At 44.4% G+C, this 19341-nt stretch overlaps 1 protein-coding gene across 2 annotated transcripts in view; it reads right to left on the reverse strand.

Annotated features, from left to right (window-relative positions):
- SLC24A4 (solute carrier family 24 member 4) overlaps positions 1 to 15980 on the reverse strand; it is a 104468-nt gene extending 88488 nt beyond the window's left edge. Inside the window, exons 1-2 of one of the 2 annotated variants that reach the window (XM_081861551.1) lie at positions 14744 to 15980; positions 7745 to 7855 (exon numbers count right to left, since the gene is read on the reverse strand). In XM_081861551.1, the coding sequence (XP_081717677.1) occupies positions 7745 to 7855; positions 14744 to 14900 (268 nt within the window). In that variant the 5' untranslated portion in view covers positions 14901 to 15980. The remainder of the gene's footprint in view (positions 1 to 7744; positions 7856 to 14743) is intronic. The other variant, XM_081861552.1, reaches the window with a different exon arrangement.
- Positions 15981 to 19341: the final 3361 nt, after the last annotated feature.

Below are 19341 nucleotides of genomic sequence, written 5' to 3' on the forward strand. Positions count from 1 at the left end.
GGGGAGACCCCTAAAACCCAGCAAAGAGACCTTCTGGGAACAGACCTCCCTTTCATGGAAGGTGCCATCACCCGAACTTCAGTAATTCCCTCTCAGTTCTCTCATGCTGCTGATAGCGAAGTCCCAGGTTTTGTAATTCCAACAGCCACAGCCACCCCATTCAGCAAGAAAGGCTTTTCATAGGCTCAGCAGCAGACCACAGGAAGGAGGGGTTCACATTCTGACACCACCATCCCTTTTGGTGGTAATTTCTCTGAATCCAACCTTTGATTTTAAAAAGTTGCAGAGCTCTTTTCAAACTCTGTTGAATATCAGAATGCTAACATTGCATTCCCTTTCTATTTACTTTACCAATATTAGCAAACAGATGGGTTCCTGTTCTTTGTTTCTCTCCATGCCTCCTCACAGCCCTAGGCTACTTTTAAAATGTTTTTATTTATTTATTTAAAGTACTACTAGATGAACTTTAAAATGTTTTCTGTTCCAATACAGCAATTCCAGAAGCATTAATAATTTGCTGAAGAGAACACAATGTAAGTTGATGTACGTTTTACTTCATACTTTATGCTTTCTAATCATTTTGAGAATTCTTCCCACAAGATACCCTCAAGCTTTCGGACAAAGGAACAAGTTACCTTGGAGAGTTTTAGAGCTGCTGTCTCTGGAGTATGTTAAGAAACATCAAGAACCATCACATGGTTTATGTAATTTAGATACAGTGGAGAACAGCCTTTTCAAACTCTACTATCCAGTGTCTTGAGTCGAAAATTGTGGTATTGACCACAATGCCCCCCTAGGTGCCCTCCTAAAATGGTGCTGGTTTGTGGTTCAGATAAATAAAATATCCCATTTATAATCAATCCACTTAATTACAACTGCTTTAAATAAATGCTATTTGACTTCTTTGGCCTGGTTGAGACATGAGGCTGAGCCAAATCATGGCTATGCATGAACACAGAATGTGTGGCTACTCACAGAAAAAATCATGATCGTTTCACTCCTCCCCTGGTCCTGCTGCTGCCACACAACCCAGAACTAAACCATGGTTCGGCTTTGCATTGTGTCCAAACTCAGGCTTTTTTTTTTTTAAAAAAAATCATCTTTATCAATTTAAATTACACACTTGTACAAAGAATTTACAATCTCATACTACAAAAAGAAAATTTAAGAAAAAAGAATTAAGAAAAAAGAAAAGAAGAAAATACAGAAAGAAGAAAAAGCAAATTTACGTACATAAAAAAACCTTAATTTTCCTAATTAATACTTAATTAAACACTTAAATAAAAAAGACTTCTGACAAAACGAGTCTTCCAATCATTCTCATTGTACTGTTTATACTGTCACTGTTTTTTCTGCACAGTTTTATATTCTTTAATATTGTTTCCGTCTGCTCCACAAACTCAGGCTCATAGTTTGTCTCGTTCTAGGCAAGCCATGATTTGGAGCAAGGAAATGTTACAGAGAGCAGTGGGGCTATCCTTCTATATGTTCAACTATGTAAAAATCAAAGCTGCCACATGGGATAAAATATGATATTCTGAGAATCCCCTAGATGAGAACACATTCATGAATCAAAATAACTATATCTTTATGGAGAAAAAAATGCAAAGCAGATAGTTATTTTATAAGGAACATCAAATATTGGTTCTATCTGATATCCTAACCTAATATCACCAACTCCCCTCTTCAACAGGAATGCTAACCACCAGCCATTTAAACAAGTAGCCTTCTCTTTCTCTCTCTCTCATATCTCCTTGTTTCATATCTCTACAACTCTCTGACCCAGTTCTCACGTAACACTAAACCAAAACACAGCTTAGTAGTGGATACCGCAGCAGCAGGAATAAGGAAGGAGCACGGCAGCTGCAGTTGTCGCTATAGGAATCTGCCCATTTGCTCATTCACACTAAACCATGGTTTGCCTTAGCAATATGTGCAAACTGGGATCCCAGACAATCCATGGACCTTTGGGGATTTGTTTGCTTTTTTGTACGGAGAAGCATTTGATCACGTGTGCCTGGGCTGCAGAAGGAAGTGGTACAGTCAAGATACAGATTTATCACCTCTGAAAGAACTAGGCCTGTGGGATCTCTTTTATCTTTGTTATCCTATTTGCTTATCTTACAAGGATAATTAAAACTCTTACTCGTGGACTCTTTCCCACAGATTAGAACAAACTCATGATTTCATACAACCCTATAAGAAGATATTACATGCTAGCAAGTAAGAGAGGTAATACCCAGTTACAGCTTAGTCATTTCAGTGCCAGCAGTGGATGGGTTAGTCCCAAAGTCTCCTTCTTCTGCTCCCTTGGGAGTTGCAACTCAGCTGAGATTTCATGGATAGGCACTTGGTGCGCAAAGCAACTGAAAATGGCCTGGGTCACTTTGTCCTGGAAGAGCTAGCATGGAGGTGGAGTACAAGAACCATCTGTGCTTCAGTCATTGATGGCATATGAACAGTGGAGCCAGGTGCTTCTTTCCTGATTGTTGTTAGCACCAGGCACAATCTAGCAGGACTTTTCCGCTACCGTGATTTTGCATAGCTCATTTTAATGGTGCTTGTGAGATAGACGTTCTTGCGGGGATTGTGTTCATTTCATGCTAAGGGTAATAGCTACAGCCACAACCCAAGCCTCAGGATGTGTCTGATCTGAGAACCAAGTGAGAGGTTTTTCAATGTTGTGTTTTAAATGTTCCCCTTACATGGGGAAACAGTGGTGAAGTTACTTGTAGCTTTAGGGAAATGTTAGGCAATAACTTCCTGGGATGGTTTTTTATTTTAAAAACAAAAAAACAACAACCCTATGCTTTTGCCAGCTAAGTTTACAGACAACCACAATAAAAATATTAAATGGCAATTAGATTAACATGACTGAGGTTTGAAAGTAAGACCAGGCTTCTCATCGCAGTCAGTTTGCTAACTTGCTCCTTTCCAAAGGAACTATCAAAAAAATGAGAAGGTAATATTGTATGTGGATAATTTTCAATTGCTACAGAATTTCCTGGTTCTCCTTGCTTATCAGCAGATTGCCTATCTGGCTTCTCTTATCTCTGGCTCCATTGAAGTTCCCCTTTGAACCCTTTGAACCGAATGCTCAACAGAGGATCTACAATCTAGCATGGTTGTCTAGCCTCTGTTTAAAGTGAAGGAGAACTGACTACCCACAAGATGGTCTGTTCCAATGTGGAAGAGCTCTTACCATTAGGAAGTTTCTCCAAATAGTTGGCTAAAATAAACAAGTGCAAGCTGTGAGTGCATAAATATTGTGCTGTTCTAGCAAATACCCTAAAGTGTGTGCTATCCAATAACTGAATAAAAAAAAAACTAGTGCACTTTTTATCGGACCCAATCTGAATGATGTTATGCTATTTGTATTGGGTGCTATCCTGCTAACTCGTTCAGTCAGTGCAATTATTTTTGCTGGCGCGACAGAACCTCCTCCACTAGCCTCACTGCACATGCTCTGTACCTTCCTCAAATCTGTTCTGGGAAGTTGGGAGAAACCCAGAACAGGTGCACAGGGAGAGGATGGCATTATGTTGAGCAAGGGGGAAATTTTGAACACTACTCATTGTCAGTGGTGTGAAGAAAGTGGTAATGTTTTCTCTCTTTCAGAATACTGTACTAGTAGTCAAGGTCACCCAATGAAAGTAAAATTCTGGACCAGCAAAAGGAAATAATTCTTTATGCAATTCATAACTAACTTACACAACTCACTACCACAATATAGGTTAGGCCTGGTGGCTTTAAAATGGGATTAGACAAATTCATTAGCTGCTATTAACCACAAGCTAAATGAAACCCTCATGTTCAGAGGCAAGAAGCCTATAAATATCAAATGCTGAGGACAAACCACGGAGGCCACTGATTTTATCTTCCACTTGTTGACTACCCTGAAGCATCTGTCTGAACAATGACAGAAACAAGATTCTGGACTAGGTGGGCTTTTGATCTGATCTTGTATTGCATATTTATGCATACAAAACACTGTCATATGGGTGGTGAATGGTTCCCATTTTCCTTTATATTTATATTTAGCAGCTCTATAGAAAAAAGAAACCTCACGCTGGGAAAGCAAGGCTAACAAAAGATTTCTGTCCATCAAGCTCCTTTAGAAATGCACACGCATAAGAAAACAGTGAATACTATTTGAGGAGACATCTAAGTTTAGAAGCTTGGCAAAATCCCAATGTTGTAATCTGTGCTTGGTAGCATTAATGGAATTGATTCTGTCAGCTTCTGGGAGTGGATTCTGTTCTCACTCAGTGGGTGACCATAAGCCATGATGTAGGCTTCAGCCTATACTCTATTCTGCAAACCTTGATTCTATCGTGAATCCAAGAGAGTTGAAAAGAATTAACCTGAGGGATAGATCAGTTGGTAGAGCATGAGGCCCTTAATCTCTGGGATGGGGGGGCGGGGGGGCCCCTGAGCCTTATGTTGGGTGAAAGATTCCTGCATTGCAAGGGGTTGGACTAGACGATCCGTATTGCCCCTTCCCACTCTACAATTCTATGAAAGGGGGAAATGGTAAGAGTGGAGTAGCCAGTGAGGAAATGCCTCAAATATCCAGCTAAAGCAAGCCATATTTTCTTTCTGAAGTTAACCAGTACACTAAGGAGGTTACAGAGCACAGGTCACAGCCAAATAAGGCTGAAAGTCCACTGGCTTCTCAGAGCAGAGAGCAGGCCCTTCTTACCCTTAGAAAAATCCTCTCTGCAGTTTAGGACTGAATCAGAGCATGTGCATATTGCTACATTTGCAATAAATAGTAATGTGGAGGCTGGCAAAGTAGGAAGTGAGATTAAAGAATCACAGGATTCTGTGACCCCAGAGTAAGAATCCGCAGTAACTTTTGATTTGGTCATGACCACTGTCTCCAAGCACTTTTGCAAGAGATACTAAAAACATTTTTATTTTCTCTAATTGGCTGTTTTCTCCATTTGTGAATATGAGAAAGAGCAATTATAAGCTCAGATGAGAGCCCCATTCCCATCTGATTGACTGAAAGAGCATTTCCAGGTCTGTGAACAGATGTGGACTTAAAAGACACACACATATTGATTGATTGATTGATTGATTGATTGATTGATTGCCACAAGGAAATTAGGATATAAGTGGTCTTCCTGGAGTGAAAAATGATGTGTGTCAGAGACATAATTTAGTTTTTTTATTAGAACGTCAACATTTTAATGTGTATAACTTGGATCGGAATTAAAATTATAATCACAAAGGTTGTGATTAAACAGTTTAATGGAGCAAGCAAATGTGACTGCAAAGCACAAGAGGTTTTGAACCGGACTGTGGCAACAAGGGTCAAGTCAAGCGCCTTGCCCTTGATGCAACCATGGTAGCTTAACCAACAAGGGGAGGGCAGGGTGGGGGGAGCTGTTGACATGTTCCCTGCCAGGCTTAGAAGCCAAGAGGACACCTGGTTCTATAAACCTTTGGATTCCCAGCAGTGACTGGAGAGGAGGAGGAGGAGGAGGAGCAGCCAGAACAACTGCAGAGCAGACGGAACTTTTGCTGTATCTCCCTGCTCTGAATTTGCTGCTGCTATCTCTGCAATAGAGGAGAGCCATTGGGATCATCCCTGGAAAAGGACCCTCGCCATACTAATTTACAGCAGCCAGCCTTGACACCGAACTTCTGGGTGGAAAGTTAAATAATAAAAAAATACAAACCAGGAACACTGGGGGGGGGGGGAGCTGGTGCTGACTCTTCCAAGTTAGGGATTCCTGGGCCAAGGAGAGGAATATCAGTGTTTGAGCTTTTATTTTTCTCTGCGAGAATATAGATTTGTTTTTTTGTACTGCCAATGCTGTTATCACTGTTATTGGGGGAGGGAAGGCTCGTGCTAATCTATTTTACAATGTATTTTTGTCTATGTTCTTCAGTGTAAGTTGCTTGGAGATCTGTTAGGTGATAAGAGGCTAATAAGTTTAATAATTAATTATAATTAATTAAATTTCTAAACCACCTTCACCTGAGGACCCACGGGGCACATTACAATATAAATAAACAAAAATACACAGCACAATACTGAACAAAAACAATAGCCTCCCAATAACTTGAAAGGCCATAGATTGTTTAATTGGCCAAAGTCTAATATTATTAATTCCACACTGACTCCTCAACCTGAGGCTGTGTACACAATACCATCTACTCCAGCTCCAGTGTGCTCCCACCAATGGTGCTTGAAGTTGTGCACACATGACAACAGCCACCCTCCATAACTATTGTGCAGTCTCTCGAGAAATACAGTGGTGCCTCGCAAGACGAAATTAATCCATTCCGTGAGGCTCTTCGTATAGCGGTTTTTTCGTCTTGCGAAGCAAGCCCATTGACAGCTTAGCGGATTAGCGCTATTAGCGGTTTAGCGGCTTTTAGCGGATCTTTTAGCGGATCAGCTGATAAGCGGCTTAGGGCTTAGGAAAAGGGGGGGGGAGGGAAAAAACACCGCAGGAACTCGCAAGACATTTTCGTCTTGCGAAGCAAGCCCATAGGGAAATTCGTTTTGCGAAGCGCCTCCAAAACGGAAAACCCTTCCGTCTAGCGGGTTTTCCGTCTTGCGAGGCGTTCGTCTTGCGGGGCACCACTGTACTGCTAACTGATATGTCTTCTCTTGTACCACCTCCTGTCCGATTTGAAAACATAAGCCTCACAAACTGCACGGTTAAGTTGAGGTGTGTACATTTCAGACAACTGCTGCACATGCGCAGACCACAGTGTATGTGTGGATGACAACTTCATGAATGGGAGTCCAGGGGGTTGCAGGTACAGGGAAACCCAACAGGTAATGTGCATCAGGTGAAGACATCCTCTCTCTCTCTCTCTCTGGTATGTACAGCAACATGCCAACGCAACTTGAAACACAACAAAGTGTAACAACCTCACTGTGTTTTAAGTCGCTAATGTGGATACAGCCTGAGTAACTTGCTGCTTTGGTATGGAAAAAGCTACTTGCAGCCTCCAAACTTATCAACCTAACTACTAGGTGATGTGACTGCCTACCACTTTCCAAACTCCTTTATCTACCTGGGTCACACTGCACAGTTAAAGCACGCTTACTCCATTTTTAGCAGTCATGGAGAGTCCTGGGAACTGCAGCTTCTTAAAGTTACTGGGAACTATAGATCCGTGAGGTCAGTGCTCCTAGCATACTACAGTTTCCAGGATTCTTTGGGGGAAACTATGCCTGTTAAAGAGTGCTTTGAATGTATGGTGTAGATGTGGCTGGTCAGTATCTGCTTGTCTCTTGATCTTCAGCTCTACTAGTGATAAAAGCGATGTTTTGGTTTATCCCTCTTTCTCTGTAAACATTATGTATATATCAGTAAAACTGGGCTACGCTAAATATATTCATTTATAACACAGATCAAGGCATCACCAAACCAGAAGAAGATAGGTAACTTTTCAAAGTCACATATAATAATAATTTTTACTGCAATGCACTTTGTTGTCTCAACACCCAGGCACAAAAAATAACTTATGCATTCACAAGGTATAAGTATCTACAGGAAAACCACTGTGAATGAGGACTTGAGCACTGTTTGTGTGATGGGAAAACTACCTTCCTGCCTGCTTAGGCACAGCCTTACTTTCTTGTGTCAGTTGTGTCTCTCAACAACTTTTGTGCTCGTGAAAACCTTCTGACATGGCACAGTCTTCAGATCTGGCAAACCACTGCAGTTTTTGCACAGCAGAACTGAAATATACTTTTAAGCTCCCCATTTCTTACCTGGCTTTGTGCAGTTCATTTCTTCATGTGACTCATTATTTGATGCCATCAATCTTCTATTCCTCCATAACTCTGACAGGATATTTCTGTCGACAAGAGTTGATTCTTGTCCTGCATAAAAAGACAAACACAGTATATTTGCACCGTCAAAAATAAAAATAAAAATGCTGCCCCTAGATATCGATACATCTAAATTTTCACTAGATCAGCCTTCCCCAATCTGGACTCCAGCTCCCATCAGCTTTCAGACAGCATGGTCAATGTTCAGGGTAGATGGGAGTTGTAGTCCAGCAACATCCACTGGCTGCGTTAAGATAAAGGTTCTCTGTGACTAAAGCAAAGCTTGGCATCTTCTGTTGGTAAACAACACATTATATAAGGGTTGATGCATACCAGAGAACAAGCTGTGCTAAGGGAAAAGAGCCATTTTGGTATAATGGTATGAGTACTGAACTCTGGCTGAGGAAATCTGTAATAATCCTGATTATAAGGCAAGTCTGAAAAACCTAACATTATATATATCTAATGTTCAAATCAGGGGACATGAAACTGAGGCCAGCAATCCCACTAAAAGCAAGCCAAGCCACACAGAGCAAGCATTAAGAGCTCTGCAAGACCAAACAAAAGGCGTACGTGGTCCATTCTCTTTTCACAGTGGCCTAGCTATGGGAAGCCCGCAAAGAGGATGTGCTTGCAACACCACTCTCCCCACTTGTGTTCCCCAGCAACTGGTATTCAGAGGCATATTGCCTCTAAATCAGGTGAAACCATCAAGGCATGGATGGCCTTGTCCTCCATGAAAGGTGGCCTGTGGAAGTTCTACACACCAAAACACATTTGAACGGAGAGAAAATGGATTTTCAGTTCCAACCAGGAAAAGCAGTTCAAACACAGGTCATTTTACACAATAAGCACTGTGTGGAAATCCCTTTTCAACAATTATTCAATCAGGAAAGAGAAGGGTTCATTGGAAGACACGGAGTTACCTATTGTTTGCAGACTGTAAAGTGGATATGCTTCATATACCAGATAAGATTTAAAGTTTATCATTCTTAAACTAAATGCACCATATAAGTTATTTAGATTGCAAACACACCAGGTTGTCCCAGAGTAGATTAACTGCAATAACCTTATCATGATCACTTTGTGCTCCAATCTTAGATAACTATGCAAATATCTGACAGTGAATAAAAAAGAAGTTTGCGTTGCAAGTAATATCAGATTGAAAGAGTAAATAAATGAATTGAAAGAGAAAATCGACTTGGAAATATGCCCCTTGGCAAATGGCACAACTGACAACAGTGGTCTCGAAGCAGTTTTCTTGGCCAGCCGCATGAATCTAGACTTCCCACTTTTCTTATAAATGTACACATTAGCAAGATCAGCGAGTTGCTTCCCAAGCTAAGGTAGTGTGTTAGCTTTCAGATTCGCTCTCCCCTCATGCATCAGATGGGCTGGCTGATGTGGGTTTAAAGATGTATATGCATGCCCCCTAACAGATTACCCTTAAGGGAAATGTGGCCCTCTACGGAAGAAAACACCCTCCTCTGTGGAATGCATCTATCCCTAAACTGGAGTGGAGGGAGAAGTTCAAAAACTGTAGCAAAACTGCCTGGGTGGGGAAGATGTAGTGGTGACAATTAAGTGTCTGCTGCATCAGGCCAGTGGCCCATCTAGTCCAGCTTCCTGTTCTCACAGTGGCCAACCAGCAAGTGGTACTCAAAAGCATTCAGTACTGCCTCCAACAGTGGGTGAAAAACATATTATCCATCACAGCTAGTAGCCACTAGTCACCTAACCCTTCATGAATTTTTCCAACCCTATTCCAAAGCCATCCAAATTGGTGGCCATCACTGTCTCCTGCAAGAAGCCAATTCCATAGTTTAACTACGTACTGTGTGAAAAAATACATTCTTCCAACACTGCACTACCCAAAAAGTCTCAGCTTCCCTCATTCAAACTGTACCCGAAAAACCAAACATGAAGAACTTTGTTTCCCCCCCCCTTTATAACAGCCTAGAAAAATGCATTTGCTATTAATGCCATGACAGCCACATGAAACCACCTCTTCCACTGTTAAAATATTACATCTGCCTTCATTCTCTCTTTCTTCAGCAACAATATGGGCTTGGTCCTTAGGTACTAGATATGTTTTTGTATCATCGTCCTTCTGGGGGCTTGCAGATTCTCAGGGGGCAAAGGTTTATTACATTACAACTGGTACAGAAGGAAGATTCACGATTAAACGTATCGTTCAAGTGACCTTCTTTCCGATAAGGAAACTGTGCACCCAATAAAATATGAAATGCTCCAACAGACCATAGAGTTAAAGGCTATAAACCAGCACTCTCCCTGTGTTTGCATGAGGTTGCCCTTTATAGATATTCAGAAGTTTTTGCTAGTGCAGAATTTGCAGATTTGCTTTCTTCCTGAAAGGGAGGGGGAGGAATACAAACAGCAGCATCTGTACTCCCTCCCTCTAATACTCTCTTTAAAAACAACAACCCTATAGTTTATTCAAGTTCTCATATTATTACAATAGAACAGAATGCTCCTTCCACTCCTCCTCCTTCATTAAAGTATTTTCATGCCTGGTATTCAGTTGCTTAGAGCCCAACCCACCAACTAGACTGGGACCAAAACAAAACCACTGGGAAACAAGAAGGAGCTATCGCCTTGCTTCAGGTATCTTAACATTTGCACAAGTACACTTTTTTAAAAAAGAAGGAGAGCAAAATACCCCCAAAAAACCAAGCCCAATATGGACAGAGCATACTCAGTGTTCAGCAGAAGCCACTGAATGTTAAGAGTTAGCTGGATGCAAACAGAAATCTCTGACTGGCCAACTTGAGCCTCTCCCAGTTTATATATTCTGGAAGAAAGCATAGCTGGTTGCTGGAAAACTGAATAGGAGCACTCCTGTAAGAGACCAAAGGCAAAATGCAACATTTTGTTTTCCGGTTCCACTTTATGTATTTATTAAAAAATTATATACTGCTTAATTGTAAGTAAAACCGCTTGTGACTCATTATTATTCAAGATTAACTGAAGACTGATTCTAACTTCTTTCCATTGTTTTGACCCTGCCTACTTAGAAGCAAGTCAAATCACAGATTTGCAGAGTTAGAAGGAACCACGAGGCTCATCTAAGTCCAACCTCCTGCAATGCTTTCTTTCACTCAATGTGAGGCTCAAACCCATGACCCTGGGATTAAGACTCTCACATTTTACCCAACTGAGCTACTCCCAGGTAAATGGGGTTAGGGGTGCAGCTTTAGGCATTTAACCAACCTCCTCCTTGTTGTCCCATCAGAAAATGTCTAAAGCCACTCAACAGTGCCCTCTTAGCAAAACCATATGTTCTCCAAAGTACCACAGAACAGCAAGAGAATGCATAGGGAAGTCCATAGTGGTTGCCACGTGAGTGGAGAAGTTGTGTACCTTGCTACTGAAATTCCCTTTGTCTGGAGACGAACAAAAGCCAAACAATTTCTGGAATTATTTACAGTCCACACTTAAAGTTTAGGGGCATGGCCAGATGGGGTTTTAGCAAAGTGTTTTGATCAAATAGCTACAAAAACTGGATACTTATCCTACTGATACCTGTCTCTGCCTTGTATTCCTAGGGATGGCATAGTGCAGGAATACGTATATATATGAAGTACTAATAATACATTACATTCAAATAGCATATTTTGGTGTCCAAAATGCTTTATGCACATATCTCAGTAAGCCTTGCAACAACCTTGTAAGGTTGATCAGTGTTATCACGTACACACATCCATATTAATAATAATAATACAGTAATAGGCTTGAAAGAATAATGGAAGGACCTAAGGGAAGGGACCATAGGTCAACAAGTAGAGCACCTATTCTGCAAGCAGTCCCCAAGTTCAGTCCCTGGCATCTCCAGCTAAGAGGATCAGATGGCAATGCGACATGAAAAACCTCTGCCTGATGCCCTGGGGGAGCCACTACTCATCAACATAGGCAATACTGCACCACAATGACAAACAAGTCTTTATTTTGTCAGGCAGCTTTCTAAGTATCTTGAGAGTTTGTGGCAGAGGTAAAATTTGAACCTATGGCTATCTCCTTAGGGCAACAAGGCAGGGCAGATTGCAGGGAACTAAAGCTGGCAAAAGGTAGGAAGGGATCTGCAGAGAAGAGGTCTGAGAAAACTGGACAAAACCTTCAGACAAGGGCATCTTTATGTTACCCTTAATCTTAATTTTCAATGTGCATGTTGCCTTTCGGTTACACTACTGAGAACTGAAAGGTGGTTTTTTCCAAAGCAGAATTTGGTATATGGCTTCGCTTGCTTGAACGTAAGAGGAGCCCTGATGGATCAGGCAAAAGGCGCCTCTACTCCAACTCTCTGTTCCCAAAGCAGGCAGACAGATGCCTATGGGAAGCCTGCAGCAGGAGATACATGCAACAGTGCTCTTCTACCTTGTGATTCCCAGCAACTCGTATTCACAGGCATGCTGCCTCCAACCACTGTTGGAACAACATAGCCGTCATTCTGCATCCTCCATAATGAGTGGAGTCACTTGCACGTGTCACCTGCCAGAGGGCTGTTGGGTTTGCCTTCTGTTTGAGCACCCTCTGCCCTTTGCTTGTTAAGGTGACCCAGTAATGATCTATGGCCCGGGAGAGGACCCAAAATCCAGAAGTTGCCTTTTTGTTTGATTCGGGGACTTTCTGGTTTACAGTTCACCCTGACGTAGCACAATCCTATGCATGTTCACTTGAAATTAAGTCCTACTAACTTCAGTTACTCCAGCTAAGAGTGTATATGATGCCCCATCCTTGGCCGCGAAGCTGTGCCAGCTTTTAACAGGGCAAGCCACAGAAGGAATATTTATCTTTCCCAATGGCCGTGCACATCTATATCCTGGTGTGGCTTTTGATGCTCTACTTCCCCAGCACCTGCTGTTAGCATCAGGATAAGTAGCACAGCCGCAGCTAAGCTAAGGAGGCCTGCCAACACATGGCCTCACAGGTCATTCCTTTAATAACTACCTGGGCCCTGGCAGACTAATGTTTGGAACAGCCTGCTTTTCTGGCAACAAAGGGAGGAGCCACCACACCTGCCAAACTGCCTCTCTCATTAAAGGAACAGGAGTCCCATTGGTGGGGGAAGGGGAGAAAGTAGTGCTACAGCAAAGGGGGTGAGATGTCCATTTATTTAAGAGCCTATTGTATTTCTGTAGTTCGGGAACACCTGCTTTCTGATTTGACCCTGCTTTGTCAAACTCTACAGAACAGAGAGCAAAATTCCTTGGTTCCTTCCCCCACCTCCACTCCATCCCCATGTTGATCTGGCAACCCTTGTTCTAATCTGCCCATTTTGGAATTACTGTTCTAAGCCTACAGCAAGCAGCACAGCAGGCAAACAGAAAATATTTCAGCGGGGGTTTTTTGCACCAACTCAGCTTGCAAGGCAGGAATGAAGCACATTAGATCGGCGGCAGCATTTTCCAGCAAATTCTCTCTTTCTCTTTCTCTACTGAAAGTTGTCAGTTGGGGCTGTAGCTTTTATGCAACGTATAATAAATGGGACACAAAGTCATCAGGTTACTATTGCTGAGACATTGTGCACTGCTATATGGGATCTCTTCCTCATCTGGTTTGTTCTGTTCTTCCTACATTTCCGAACTAATACTTAGCCACAGTCATTCGCACATTATATTTAGTAGTCATGAAAAAATCACTCCTATAATGGGATCCCACGTCCCAGGGAAATATAATGTTCTGTTTCAGAAATGTTCCATCTACTCATCATCTCCAGATCTGACTCTGGAATTCACAGGTATGGAATCAGTTTGAATGCACAAGTCACAGGACTGTTGCAAAACTGAGTGTACATGAGTTTATACGGATATGCTGTTGTTTTTTCCTAGATGGAAGTTCATTCCTCTATGAAAAAAATGTACACAAATCTGCCTTGTATTGCTGGTAGCCAATCCTTAACCATTTTCTCAAATATTCAGGAGCAAGCTCACCCTTATGAACCTATAAGCATGAAGCATTATCCCATGGGTGACAAAGGATGCAATCCTAAACACACTTGCTCAGGACTAAATCTCATCAAATCTTCTGAGTAAGCATAGCATAGGATTTCACCGCAAGCAGGACCTAAGAACTGCCTGACACTTCACTATTCCTACTGGCAGAAGACTCAGGACAAAAGTCGGGGGGGGGAGCACTACTTCACACAATAATGTAATTCACTTGTGGAACTCATTGCCACAAGATGTACTAGTGACATCCATTAGCTTCAACAGCTTTAGAACGGGCGGAGATGGCAAATTCACTGAATATAACACTGAGGATGACCCTAGTTAGATGGGCTGTACAGAACCACCAGCTTCCAGAGGCACTTTTGCTTTTGACTATTACCAGTTCCCTCTACATCTCACTTGCGGGCTTCCCAGGTGAATCCAGCTGGTTGCTGCTGTAGGAAACATGGTCCTTTGCTTTGATCCCACTGCATACACACCGTACATTGGAAGCCCCTAAGAATCCCGGGAAGTGTGGTGGTATGAAGGTCAATCTACAATTCCCAGGACTCTTGGGAAATTTCTGGGGGTACACAGGATCGCCCAGGTGTGCATGCATGCCCGGTGCCCTAACAGCTGTTGCACTGGCGGGGAAAGCATCCTGGCCAGATTTGGGGAGGGGGAGATAAAGGACACAGGCAGCTGCTACCTTCTGTTTCTGCCAGCTCAGCCTCTAGCCACCCACCCACCAGGGGTGCCAACTTGAATAAAATACGGGGGGGGGGGGAGAGAAAACCCCTTCCCACATAATTGATCACATGATGTGATGCATGGACACAATTTGAATGGCAATTCCCATCAACTTTGGGGTGCTCGCCCCTCTTAAATATTTCATTGGGGGAAAGGAAGGGACCCTGGCCCCTAGGAGTTGGTTCCTATGCACCCACCCACCTACCCTCCCTTCCCAACCCATCCCCTCTGGCCAGCCACCTACCTAGCTTAGACAGCAGGGTGGACATGCCCCAGACGAAGAATAGGATCGCGCAGATGAAGCCGACCTGCTGCAGGAGCATCTCCCGCCTCTTGCGAACTTTCCTCAGCTTGAAGAGGGGCGCCTTCGGCGGGCCGCTCGGCTGCACTTCCAGCCCCATGGCGACCCCGGGGCTCGCTGCACAGGATGGGGAGGTCCTGCGGGTCAAGAGGAGGCAGCCTCCTTCTCCCCCCACCCCTCCGCGCCTTCGCGAGCGGGGCTCACTTGCGGGGGGTCCCCGCGGAGGGCTCCATCCCCACGGCCAAGAGCCGGGTGCGCATCAACAGGGAGTCACAGGACGGGGAGCGGGCCGGTGCGCAGCAAGGCAAAGCCTCCTCGGCAGCAGCAGGTGGCGAGTTGGGGGTGTCTTCGCGAGCTCTGCTCAGGCTCAGGAGCCCGTCGTAGCCCCACGGCAGGCCTGGCGCCGGAGGCAAAAAATATATATTAAAAGATCCAGGCAAGAAATCACCGCCGGCGATGGAGAAGCAGTTGCAGCAGCAGCAGCAGCATCCAGCAGCTTCCCTCCACAGCGGTGGCGGGGCGGAGGTGGGAGCCGAAAGTGCCCTTGAAAAACCCCAGGCAAGCGCCGCTTCAGGACAGAGAGCGATCAGGACCGCAGCAGCGCAGCTCCGCGCAGCATCCCGCTGGAAAGTTTGAGAGCCCCCTTCCTTCCCTCGCCAGCGGCTTGCGAAGCATCAGCGGCGGCGGCGGCGGCGGCAGCGGCGACTCTCCTCCGCCTCCTCCTCATGAGGCTCCACATCCCTCTGGCGGCTCGGAGTTGTTGGGCTCCCGGGCGCACCAGCCACGCGCTCTCCTCCCCCTGCCTTTTTCTCCGGGCGAGGAGCCACCAGCAAGGGGCAAGTTCCTGCGCTGGCTGGCTGGCCGGTTGGCTTGCAACGCCTCCTGGTCCTCCTCCTTATCCCGCTCGCGGGCAACTTTCTCTCCCTCAGAAGCACCTCAGCGCTTCCCTCAACCCGCGCAAAGCCACCCCCCCCCCACATACACACACTCAGTCGCCCGCGCAACCAACGCGCATGCGCCTCCTCTCCGGGCACCACAGGGTCCCCTCTGCGCCTCGCGCTGGCGGTCACCTGCAGAACGGTTTGTGCATTTTCCCGCGCTCGGTTCTTCGCGGTGGGCGGGGGGAGAGAAGGAGGAGCAGGAGGGGATTAACTGACCAAATTAATCTTTTCCCCTAAATGGCGCAGGAATTATCTCTTCTCTATTTAGCGCTTGGCAAGTGCTGTGGCTTCGGGGATGAAGCGTGCGAGAGCATGTGCTTGCGCCGCTGAGCCCAGCCCTGTCACACTCAAGATCACACCCAAGTTGCTTCCCGCCCCCCCCCCCCGCTTTTCCCCTTCGCTCAAGGTGGAATGAATTCCCTCAGCGATGAAGCCATGGGCGTAGCCAAGGGGGGGGGAGCAGCTGCCCCCTCAGATCAAGTAAAACAATAGAAATACTTCACTAACTGACCAGTCAAGGCGGTTCTGCCCCTCCCCTAACAAAAGTCCTCACCCCGCTAACAAAAATCCTGGCTATGCCCATGGATGAATCCCGCCTTTTCGAAAGGACGGAAAGGTTGAGGTGGACTGGGGACTGTGCGAAGCTGCCGGTTTGGTTGAAAATGTTTATTTCATATATTTAAACATAATTTGAAGAAGAAATCAGAAACATTGGCTCCTGTGGGCTCTTTCAAACAGTGCCTTTCGTTGAACGCAAAAGTTGGGTCTCTGCCTACCCTCCAACATTTCTCCGATGAAAAAATAAAGTTTACTCCAAGTAGACCTGTGGAAATGAATAGGCCTTACCCTTACTTCATCATGTTCATTTCAGTGGGCTTGCTTTGTGTAAAAGGCAGCTGAATACCACCCTGGGGCATCTGCAGTATGGTTCCTCAAAAGGTTTGCAAAAAAAAAAAATTAAAAGGCTAAAAAATTCACCAAAGTCCAGTGGTACTTCGGGTTACAGGTGCTTCAGGTTACAGAGTCCGCTAACCCAGAAATAGTGCCTCGGGTTAAGAACTTTACTTCAGGATGAGAACAGAAATTGCACGCCAGCCGCAGAAGGCCCCATTAGCTAAAGTGGTACCTCAGGTAAAGAACAGTTTCAGGTTAAGAACGGACCTCTGGAACAAATTAAGTTCTTAACCCGAGGTACAACTGTAATGCAAACTATATGTTTGTATTTCAGCCTCAGTCCATTAATGTTATACTTAGGTAAAGGTAAAGGGTAAAGGGACCCCTGACCATTAGGTCCAGTTGCGGACGACTCTGGGGTTGCGGCGCTCATCTCGCTTTACTGGCCGAGGGAGCTGGTGTACAGCTTCTGGGTCATGTGGCCAGCATGACTAAGCCGCTTCTGGCGAAACCAGAGCAGCGCACAGAAACACCATTTACCTTCCCGCCGGAGCAGTACCTATTTATCTACTTGCACTTTGACGTACTTTCGAACTGCTAGGTTGGCAGGAGCTGGGACCGAGTTCACCCCGTCGCGGGGATTCAAACCACCGAGGAAAAAGAGGTGCCAGAACTCATCATGGACGCCCCCCTCTTTCTCTAAGAATGGCAATGGCACGTACTCAAGAGGTGCCGTAACTGAGGTCTGGTGAGTTCCCCCCTGAAAAAAAGTCGTGGATCTACTTTTGAATAGAAATACATCTCACCATGGGGACGCAGGTGGCACTGTGGGTTAAACCACAGAGCCTTGGACTTGCCAAACAGAAGGTCAGCGGTTCGAATCCCCGCCAAGAGGTGAGCTCCCATTGCTCGGTCCCAGCTCCTGCCAACCTAGCAGTTCAAAAGCACATCAAAGTGCAAGCAGATAAATAGGTACCGCTCCGGCGGGAAGGTAAATGGTGTTTCCATGTGCTGCTCTGGTTCTCCAGAAGTGGCTTAGTCATGCTGGCCACGTACCCGGAAGCTGTACACCGGCTCCCTCGGCCAATAAAGCGAGATGAGTGCTACAACCCCAGAGTCGGCCACATCTGGACCTAATGGTCAGGGTTCCCTTTACCCTTTACTTTTACATCTCACCATAGTGGGTATCTAACACAGTCTGCTGTCTAAGTGCTGTTGATGGGCAACTTCACAGCCACTGCTCTCCCTTCTTATGGTAATTTATCTTTAAAATGGGCCAGACAGCTGCTCAAATAGATGACTGTCCTCTAAAAACTAGAACATAGTCACCTTATTCATAAATTGCCTGATTTCCCTCCAAATGAACCCTAACATGACTCTATTCCAGAGACAATCATGATAGGAGGAGGAGGACAAGTCCTAAGCAAGGTCATAAAAGTGACATCTGGCAACTTCACCAAATCCTTCAAAGCTCCAGCTGTATCTATTTAATAGCACTTGTTTCTGAACTGTGTGTACTGACTGATTGTGTGTGTTCAAGCTGTACCTCGTTCTTAGACTCACCTGCCAAGTACACTCATTTGCCTGGCACAGCACTGCTCCCTCTTTTTCTTGGAAACTGGAATTGGCAGCTTTGCTTGTATGAACTGTTTTAAATTATGGATAGCTTAATATTTTAAAATCCTATAATTACTAGCCACCGTAAATATGGCAGGAAGCAGGATCCGAGTGCTGAAATTAACAAATTCAAGGAGTGATCTATCATGTGTTCATATAGTAAACGTAAGACTTCTGAGCGCGAAAGTCGGCTTTCTACATTGTAGAAGTCCATGGTGATTAATATTATTTCCATCCTTTGTCATTTCAGGTAACTTTGCTCCACAAAAAATGCCTCATACAAAGCTTGCTAGCATACTATTATCAGGGGTCAGCAAACTTTTTCAGCAGGGGGCCAGTCCACTGTCCCTCAGGCCTTGGGGGGGCGGAATATTTTTTTTGGGGGGGGGATGAATGAATTCCTATGCCCCACAAATAACCCAGAGATGCATTTTAAATAAAAGCACACATTCTACTCATGTAAAAACACCAGGCAGGCCCCACAATCCAGAGATGCATTTTAAATAAAAGCACACGTTCTACTCATGTAAAAACATGTTGATTCCCAGACCGTCCGCGGGTCAGATTTAGAAGGCAATTGGGCCGGATCCGGCACCCAGGCCTTAGTTTGCCTACCCTTCCTATTATGATCCCCTTGTTCAATTAACTTGAAACAGGGCATGTTTTCTTCTGTCAAATGTTAGCTCCCCCTTTCTACCCAAAGATACCTTCTTTCTAAAGGTAGTTCCAGCGCAAGCTCCTTTTTTATTGTTTTGCGTGCAACAACAGTTGGGAGATATTTCTTTCTTTTTTACAATCCCTGTGCAGGTGTCTGGAAACAATAGGCACAAAAAAATACAATTTTGTGGGAGCTGTTTTTTTGTTTGTTTGTTTGTTTGTTTGTTTTGTTTTTTGTTTTGTAAAAGAGAGAGAACTTTCTAATCTACTAAAAAGTTCTAGGTATATGCATAGAACTATATGTGGAGAATATAGAGAAACATACTTAGCAAGTCTGCATGATTTTCACAGAAGTTCCAGATTTGAATCTATTTTCCAAGACTGTGATTCTGTTCCTTTGTTCCTTCTCAGTCCTGGAAAGTCCTTGATTTT

Source organism: Podarcis erhardii, assembly GCF_964252035.2.
Source record: "Podarcis erhardii genome assembly, chromosome: 1".
In the NCBI taxonomy this organism is placed as follows: domain Eukaryota; kingdom Metazoa; phylum Chordata; class Lepidosauria; order Squamata; family Lacertidae; genus Podarcis; species Podarcis erhardii.